Raw genomic sequence first — 9,666 nt, forward strand, 5'->3', positions numbered from 1 at the left:
TAATTTTACTACTATTGTTATCATTTTAATTTATAGTCTGTTATGATTTGGTGATATGTAAATTGAGAACCACTCTCTAATCTACAGAGGTTAAGTGCCTAGGATTCCCAACCTGCCAGTAAGAGCTGAAGTCTTGGACAAGAGTAGTTGCCTTTGCACTATTGTGAGAGTTGATTTTGACACACACGTATATGTGAGAGAGAGAGCACTATAACAAATAGATGCATCCACAGGGTATTCAAGTGTGTGTTGACCTGGATTCAAAAAGCCAGGACATGGCACTAAACATTTAACAGAAGTCACACAAGACAATTTTGTAAAGGTTAGAAATGTATTTTATAAGTTACATACATTTTAGAGTGTGTGTTTGTGTACAAATTTTGTGCTATAGTTAATAATGCCACAGTAAGTGAACTGGCTAACCTTACAAAGTCGATGCTTTCTGCATGGGATTGCTCATGAGCAGATCTTCCAGATGAAAAAGGTCTGCTTTGAGACCTGAGAACTACAGTTTGTAGTTACAGTACGAAAAGGATAGGGCATGTGTGATTGTAAACATTTAGAGCACAATTCAGTGGGGGATGAAGACAATTAAAACTAAACAGAAATGAAACATGAACATTAAAACTAAAATGTTACTAGCAGTCACACTAAATTACAACCTAAAACAAAATGACTAAGGTCAGTTCTTCAACTTCTGAGTGACACATGAGTTGAAAAACTGTCAAAAGAAATTAAATTTAGAAGCAGGTCACAATAAAACAGTGAATATACATATTTTCAACTATACGCACATTATTTGAGAAGAATACTATACAGCACATCTAATGTGTTATGAGGCAAAATGAGAATGTCTTGTTAAACATTTAGCAAAAACATCAGCTCTACAGACACAAGTGTGCATAGATAGGAAAACCTATTTTTTGGTTTTAAAAAAAATAACTCCTACGACAAACACGTAAAATAATCAAAATACAACTGTTACCATTGTGAAATGTTAAAATGATTATATGAAAGAAGACTAAGATTTATAGCATTTACAGCCATTATAAAAGCAGTACCATGCTATGAGTTATGCCTAAATACAAAAAAGTTTTGGTTGTTATTGCAGTAGGAATACATTGTTAAATGGAGCCGCTTTGGATTATTTGAGGAGTGGAGAAGCAAAGAATTTTCCTTGGCGAGAAAATCCAACTGCTGATTTGCTCTTGCTCCCAAATCTGCAAAAACAGAGCACGCATACCGACACTTAATGGAATTAGGAGTTAAAAGTCAACAAAGTCAATGAAGGATAATGAGTTTTGTACAGTAGATTAACTTCTGTTAAAGATGGTCAAAAAGGAGCCAGCTTTTCTCTAAAGCTGAAAAGAAACAAACTGCATAGCTTTCCTGAACCAGCAGTACACATTAGTCATCTAGAGGCTATTAATCATGAGATCACTGATTGGAAAAACAGTGTTAACGCAGGGAAGGAGGGGACTACCCTTGTGGGTTTACCTGGGTGTCAGAGTGGACTTCATGCGCTGAGACAATGAGCTGGAAGATGGGGTTTTATTGAGCTGGTGCTCTGGAGTGGTCAGAGGTCCCAGCATGCTCACTGCAACGTACAGACATTACAATGAAACGTCAAACCAGCAAACAACTGTGCCCAGACTCATACAAGCACTGAAAAACAACACACAAAGTTTGGCAAGCTCGTACTTCTCTCAGGGGTGGCATAGCAGTTTGCGTTCTCGATGATCAGGTGATCCAAGTTTGCCTGCTCGTTTTCTGCCATCACAAACTGGGCCCAGTAATCCACCGGCAGAGCCAAGAGACGCTCCACAACCTGAACAGAAAGGGATTAGTAAAAATGACAGGGGTTATTTCGCTGTGTTGCCTCATCATATTTCAACGGTGCCAAGCCAGTTATGTTCATGCCTTCGGCAAGACAGAGGGGGAATATTTATGATAATATTGTGTATGTTAATGTGTAGTATTATATGGTATACAGCTTTTTTGTGGTCTCATATGTAGGTCCATCACTTATATTAAACTGAGTTACACAATTAAAATGACGTTTTTTTGCTACATAGTGTGATAAAGAATACTGACCTTTGTTTTAATTTGTGTAAAAGAATACTTGAAACTTTGAAAATACTGCATCATCATTTGGACGTTGCGACTTTTGACTCATGGTAAACATTTTGATTTGAAAGAAAGTTCTAATCGTTAAAACTTTCATGACATAAACCCCCATTTTTTATAGTATTTGAGATTTTCCTCCCACTATATTTACATTCTGTAATTACCTCTTTAAGCAGTAGTTTTCATTGTTAATGGCCAAGTCTGCCATTCATGCGCTGGTTTCAAATCGCCTTCTTAAACAGCAACAAGACACATAAATCGAGGCATGGATGTACTCCACTGTTATGGCTTTGAATTTTTATCTTATATATCCGCCTCAGTGTTTTAAGGTACTTTATTTTTCACATACAAGTAGCAAAATTGATTCTCTGCATTTAACCCAACCCTCAAGGGAGCAGTGGGCAGCCACTGTGCAGCACCCAAGGACCACATTACATTAGTTAGTTTAAAGCAGTCACACTTAAAGCATTCAACTGGCAAAAAAACGAGGTGGCTTTTAATGTGAAGCAGCCACACAAAAACAGGACACAGCAATTTCTGGACTTTTTGACAGTTTTAAATCTTGCACTGTGTAATGGAACAAGGAGGAGCGGTCTCAGTAAACTAGGCGACAGGCTGCACCTACAACTTCTCAGCAAGGGGATTTTACTGTGCTCAGCATGACATCAGATACTGGTTGCTCATGGCATGATGGAAAATCAGAAATACTTTATTGATCCCCAAGGGGAAATTCTGTAAAAGGGGCAGTTATTCACTGGCTTCTTCATCAAAACAACATGTTTGTTTAGCTAAACTGTTGTGCTTCTGACAAAGTAGCTGCTCAGCGAGTGTTTGCCTCCCCCAGAATCCTGGGACCTCTAATACTTAACCTCAGTTGCTGTTACGACAATGGGTGTTGCCCGATCAACCACATCTTTAAAGTTTGCTATATAGGGAAATTAGATGACTAACCACTGAAGGCAACAACAACACACACAATGGTTCCAGCCTACCTTAGGTTGTCGTTTGGTATCCTGCAGGATTGTCATAGGGTCAGGGTTGGGGACTGCATGACCCACGATAGTTGGACCAAACACTCGGGCCAAGTTACTGATGTCCATCCTAGTGTCCAAACTGTTGGCAACTCTGGAATATTTCATTAGATTAAATTATGTTTCTTTGATAACAATACAAACCAAAGTGTATTTTAGGTTCTATCTATATCTATCTCTCTATCTCATATTTAGGGGAGAGTAGCTGCTAACCTCTTAAGGTGAAGGACTAAGAAAGCCAGTGTGTCTCTGTTGGGCTGCGGCAGGTCACTGATGGTTTGGTACATCAAGGCTATGCTGTTATCATCGTCTGAAACCTCTGAGGGAGAACAAAGAAAACAATTTTGTCAGCAGGGACCACGGAATGGGAGGTTTTGGGGATGTGTGAACAACTTGAATCAATAAATCAAAATTTATTTATAGAGCACTTTACAATCCAAGTGGACTCCAAAGTGCTGTACAGTAAAACAATATATGAATACATAAAAGACACTAAAAACAAAGCTCACAGGATGCATGAAATACAAATAAAAAAAAACAACAACAACAACCATAAAATAAAATCAATACAACTAAAACAAGAAATGTCCATTTCAGAATGTCAACTTGAAAGAAAATGTATCGGACTCCACAAATAAATACTAAAAAAAGGCGAACAAGCTGAAAGATCAATCTTTTTTTGTTCCAGGCAACTCCCCGCCTGGGCTTTCCATCACTGCTCAGAACAAACTGCAAGAACAAAGTGGAAGCACTCATGAAACCCGCATTTAAAAGGGTCTGTTGGGTAAATTTCTGCTGTCACTTACAAAGTTACGCCAAGTTTCATTGTCATTATTTCAATATCCATCATAATATGCTTTATTTATTCTGCAATTACTTCTTTCTATGGCTTGTTCGGATTGGCTGGTTTTTCGTGCGGCAATATTAAGGCAATTTTAACTAACTCACCAATAAGGATAGTTTCGTTAACGTTAGAATACAGCTGGGCTGTCCAGGTTAGCAAGCTGTACGTAGCTGCTATCGATTGCTACCCCAATCACCGCAGCGCCAGTTACATGGTAATTCTGTGGGAAACACTGTACTGTGCATTTACAGATGTTTCTGGTGGTTTCTCTTAAATCTAATAAGCCTTTTTCTTCTATGCCGGCATTTCACTGACATGCTGCAAGTTAACACCGCCCCCTGGCGATCAGATCGCCAATCTGTGATCTCAAATAGCCATGATCGGACGATATGAAAGTAGAGAAGATCACCAAAGCCTACCAGAAACAGCTACTAACAACAATAACATCTTTTTAACACTATTTTAACACTATTCACACACACATACCGGCTGCCTCCATGAAAGGACGGTTGAGGCGAAAGGTGAGAAGAGGTTCCTTGAGGTTCCTCAGGAAGTCCTTGAGCAGGCCAGTGATGGCATTGATATCATCCACTTTGCTGAGCACAGGAACAGTTTTGCTGCGGAGGAACTTCTCTTTCAGCTCCTTCACTGTGCGATCAGAGCCGGACAGGCGGTAAAGTCCAGCCTGAGAGGAAAGACAAAAATACAATTATTCGTAATTACTCAGTGAACTTAAGAAACTGTGCCAGGCCACTAGTCACCAAGAAATAGTTCCAGCAGGTAAACTCCATGTAAAACCACAACGTGTTATTTTAAAAATTTTGTTTGTGCATATTACACAAACAAGTTCTTTTAGGTGACTATTTGGATAGAGTGCTTATTATGTTGTGCTTGTCAGACCTTTCTCAGTATCAGGTGAGATAATGTTGTCACACTTTAAGGCCATTAAGAGAAAAACGTACTATTTACAAAAGCGAAAGAAGTAGTGGCAAATTTGCCTCAGATGGGGGGAAAAAAGAGCAAAGAACATTTCATGGCCATCCCTAAACAAATGCCATCGAATGAAAGTGAGCAAATCATAAAAAAGAAGGAAGAGACAGCAGCACAGTCAGAAATCAAGAGATCTGGAGTCTTTCCACAGCTCAATTATGGATTTAATCTCCCAGGAACAGATTGTAAAATCGTAGTTACAGCTCTGTCTCAGTTTAGGGGAAGGACAATAAAAGATAACTACTGGTATATGTAAGGCTGTCATTTCTCCATATTAAGATAGTAAAACTCACCTCATGCAGGCCCCTTTGTTCGATCTCACTGATACAGTGGACAACGAGAGAAGGGATCATGGGTGATGTGTCGGGGACGTAGTCTGCAAGTACACCCTGGAAACAAATAAGAAATGCGGTAAACCGCCAGTACTGTAATAACATTTCAGAGTGAAAATAAACATGTGCATGTACCTGCACATCAAGAAAGAAATACATTATAAAAAATGTTCTCACACCTCCCCAATTTTGACTGGTGTGCCACCCAGATTAGGGATGCATGGCAGAGGGCAACGATCGCGACACTCGGGGTGCGAGACCACCCTGCAGTCACGGCACTTAAGTGAAATCTTGCCAAACTTGATCCTCTTTCCACAGGGTACGCACGATTCAGGCTTAATGACCTATGAAAACACAATTGACAGTATTTAGGAGGCTGGTAAAAATTGTGGGTCAACAGCTAAACCAAAAACTTACAAATTTTTGGCAAATTAACTCAAGTAAATCTACTGTATAAGTAGGGCAGCATACATAAAGAGCAGCAGTTTGACATTTTTCAATACTGGTGCCAGTAAGTTTCTGTACACACACACCAAAATAAGTCCATTAAAGTAAAAAATGTTATCATCTGCTCTTGGGAATTAAATCATAATTAATAACAAAGTGCCAAGTTTGATCAAACTATTGGCATAAAAGCAAAAATAGCAAAGAAAAAAATAGCTAACTTGAAGATATTCAGAAGTGTCCTTAAATCCAAAAAGAAAATATGCTTCTCTCTAGAATTCTTACACAAACGGCATTCTTACAGTTTTGGAAACAAACTCGTGAAGACGGACACCCCCATGGCTCTGCGGAGTGCTGGGCTGCACTTTTATTTCTTCCCCACGGTTGCCAGGCTGCTTGAAGACATCATCTGACTTGACAGATTCAGAGTCCCATTCCATAGCAGCTGAACAGGAGATAGAAAATAAATACCAATGTGTTATATACACCACGAAAATTCTTTAGTTATGAGAAAATATATTGTCGAATCTCAGCTGCTGCATATTCAGACTAAAGACATCCATACAAACAATGAGAAAATGTTTTTAAATAATGTTTGTGAAGGCTGAAAGAAACTAATCACTTGGCACTAAATCCACTTTAACAAGATCATTAAAAATGGCACAACACAATACAAGCCTGGATTAGGCTGCATACTGCATCATAGCAAAAATCATACCAGTCTTTCTCCTGCTGCGAGTCCAGTAAGGAATACTCTCAATGGTAGAAACTGCCTCGACAGGTCCTCCATTCGCAGGGACAGTCACTGTGGTCTTTGTCACAAGGGTCTCATTACCCTGTCACAAATAAATAACAGTCCAAAATATGTCATGGCCCAACACTATGTTTTGAGAGCTGGTTACAGGCTTGCAACTTGCCAAAGCTTGACCAAATATTTTATTTTGGTCAAGCTTGATTTTACTAGTTTATACAGTATTTGGACAGATTATGATCATGTGTGATAATGCCACATATTTCAGTGATGAAAAAGTAATAATATCCAGACTGAAGTTAAAATCCTACCATCTCAGAAGTTCTGCCTGTTGATCGAGACCGTTTGGAGGCAACTGGAGGACCATCAATGTGATTTCTTGAGGAGCGCTGAAATCAAGACAGCAGACATGACATCTATACCTCCAGTGAATGTGAAGCCAATCTTCCAAAAACTATGGTTTAAAGAGAAAAGGTGCACATGCGCTTAACATACCCTTTTTTCTCGTTTCTTGAGTCGCACTGTCCTCACAGTGGAGGAGTCCCAGTCCTGTCAAAGATCAAGCACATCAGAATCAGATTTCAAAAGTAAAGGAGAGGATTTTAAAGCCAGGCTAGGTAATGTATTTTAGAAGCATTTTTGTTATATTTGTTGAAATACTCTTTACATCTCAACAGCAATCTATAAATGAAATGCTGAGGGGGAAATGTTTTTCCCCCAGTATTTGTGGCTGTCGCATGCCGGTAATAAGCCATTCGACCCAAATTAAATGACTGGCTGGTCTACCTGTGCGCACTCCGCCCATTCACTCATTGCACATGAAAATGTGTTTTGGGGGAGGGGGTTTTCTCCAACATTACCTACCCTAGCTTTAATGTAAATAATTTTCATTTAACTGTACATGATACTGTGTGTAAAAGTGAAGTACTTACAAGAGAGTCATCTGTTTTGTCGTAGCTGATATCTGACAAGATAGAGGCGGACTCATCTATCGTCTTGAGTCTATCAGAGGAAACAGAAAATTTTTGTTAAGTCAAGCAGCAGTATTTCCCCAAATACATTTTATTTACATTTGCCTCCACCCAAAACATTTTTGCAAATGTTTTTTTTGTCATTTTATCGTTTAATAAAAAAGTCTAAATTGAACTGCATTTGAAAGTTCACAGTGGTTTGAAAGTGTGTCGGAATGGTGCATTCATGTGATAAATAGATGGAGATGGGAATGTACAGGGGAAATGAGTTTCCTTTTTAAAGTCAGCTTGTGATTCAATTCTGTATTGGATCCGAGTCTCGAGTGTATATGTTCCCACATGCAAATGACCCCCCCCTAATGGTAAATCACCAAGGACACTTTAGTCTGCATTGTTTAACGTGGCACAACAACAGCTAATGTAGCAGATGCAGTACTGATAAGGCAAGTCATAAAAAACAGAGACATTACTGTTTATGTGAGCTCATTACCTTCGACTGGTATTCAGGTTGACTGCTGCCTGGCTGTTTGAGTTCAGGAAGGCCAGAGCTGAGCGTTGCTCTGCACTCAACTGGATGCTGTTAGAGGATCCTTCACTGGTCAGGAGGTCCCGGATCAACTGAATTTGACGGTCCTGTATTACAGAAATGCAAGCAGAGTGCAAATTAGAAACTCTCTAAACCATTTCAAACTAAATCAAGATATATCAACAAACATGGGCCTGCATTTTGATCCAACATACCAACTTCTCACAATCAGCCTCAGCCTTTTGTCTGCGGCGGATTTCCACATCTACTTGGTTTCGGGCATGTTTCAGTTTGACCTCCAAGGATCCTCTTTCCGTCTCTGTTTTGGTGAGCGTCTCTTTGCAAGACCCTAGTTCATGTTCTGTCCTCAGCCATTTGCGACGGCAGTCCTCAAAGTTTTGTGCCATCTGGATGAAGTCTGGAAAAGAGGATGCACATAGTAATGTGGCAGGTATATATATGGGAACCTAAAGCATGTTTCAAAGTATAGATAATAAAGATAAAACCAAGAACCATAAACTACTCACTGGGTTCAATGCTCTCGTTGAGAACGTCAACCTGCGTTCTCAGCTTATCATATAAGCTCTGGAGGCTCAGCACAGCCGTCTCCATTATGCTCTCTGACTGAAGACCCATAAAGGAGATACATTGACTACATTTAATTCATAGGACAAAAAGGGTTACAGTCAAAATATATCGGTTTGGTGTATGGCTGATTTTCAATGTAAGATTAGCTAAATTAGGACATCTGGGAAAGGTTAACATTAAGTGGACATGTAAATAATCCCCAACTTAAATCTAATGGCAACGAAAAGATATACATTAACAACATTTAATTTGTATGACAGAAAGGGTTATGGTTCTACAGAATGGGCTGGTGAACAGCTGCTTTTCAACGTAACGTTAGCTAAATTCAGATATCTGGCAAACGTTAAGAGGAAATCCTTAAACTTAAGTTAACGTTAATGGCAATGAAACAATGAATCAACATATCCATTAGCTGAATTTGCCACGTTATAACGTTAATGTTTTCCAACGTTATTTCCTCATTTGCTTGCTCTGCTTCTTTTGTTTTTGTTTCGTTACACACACTTAAGCTAAGCTAACTTAACGTTAACGTTGTACGATTGAAAAATAACACGGCGCGGTTACGATAGGTCTGACTAAGCTGCTAACGTTAACTTCTGCTCCCATGTTAGTAAATATTAGCTCGCAACAGTTAACTTACCTTCCGTTTCGGTATTATAGAAAATCCTTTTCGGTTAACTTTATGTTTAGCGCTCTGCTTTTTTTTCTCCTTTTCTTTTTTTTAGCTACAAGCTTGTTGAATCTTTATCCGCATCCTTCCGCAGATTCAGATACAATGAGCGCGTTGCATTTCAAATTTCGCCGCTAGCCAATGGGTGAACAACACCAAGAAGATGACTTCCGAGTACATATTTTCAAAATACAACCAATGTTACGGACGCACGTCGCATTAGTGACGCCACAAAGGCACAAACAAGCAGAAACGAATACAAAACTGAACTGTTAAAATATCGTTTTTAAAATTTAATGCTTGAAGTTAATTGGCTAACAATCAAAGATGCAAACAAACAGAGAAACAAAAAGCAGAAATCAAGGAGAAGACAGACGTTAGACTTCCGGTTA

The 9,666-nt window shown here is 39.1% G+C and overlaps 1 protein-coding gene across 2 annotated transcripts; it reads right to left on the bottom strand.

The window, feature by feature from the left end:
• Positions 1-631: 631 nt before the first annotated feature.
• Positions 632-9,398, bottom strand: racgap1 (Rac GTPase activating protein 1). 2 transcript variants are annotated; one of them, XM_038721952.1, is made up of 17 exons: positions 9,245-9,398; positions 8,544-8,640; positions 8,232-8,434; positions 7,981-8,123; positions 7,452-7,521; positions 7,015-7,068; positions 6,831-6,908; positions 6,487-6,604; positions 6,071-6,213; positions 5,504-5,668; positions 5,286-5,381; positions 4,489-4,687; positions 3,372-3,477; positions 3,120-3,252; positions 1,702-1,828; positions 1,498-1,597; positions 632-1,220 (listed from the first exon to the last, which is right to left on the bottom strand). In XM_038721952.1, exons 2-17 carry the CDS (start codon positions 8,626-8,628, stop codon positions 1,145-1,147), a joined length of 1,896 nt encoding a protein of 631 aa, XP_038577880.1. In that variant the 5' UTR covers positions 8,629-8,640; positions 9,245-9,398; the 3' UTR covers positions 632-1,144. The 2 variants fall into 2 exon arrangements, with proteins under 2 accessions (XP_038577880.1, XP_038577879.1); XM_038721951.1 differs by lacking the exon at positions 9,245-9,398 and having other exon boundaries at positions 8,544-8,668.
• Between the last annotated feature and the right edge of the window lie 268 nt (positions 9,399-9,666).

The sequence above is a fragment of the Micropterus salmoides genome, unplaced genomic scaffold (genome assembly GCF_014851395.1).
Source record: "Micropterus salmoides isolate LMB-PRFRI ecotype aquatic unplaced genomic scaffold, ASM1485139v1 Ms_hic_scaffold_16, whole genome shotgun sequence".
In the NCBI taxonomy this organism is placed as follows: Eukaryota; Metazoa; Chordata; class Actinopteri; order Centrarchiformes; family Centrarchidae; genus Micropterus; species Micropterus salmoides.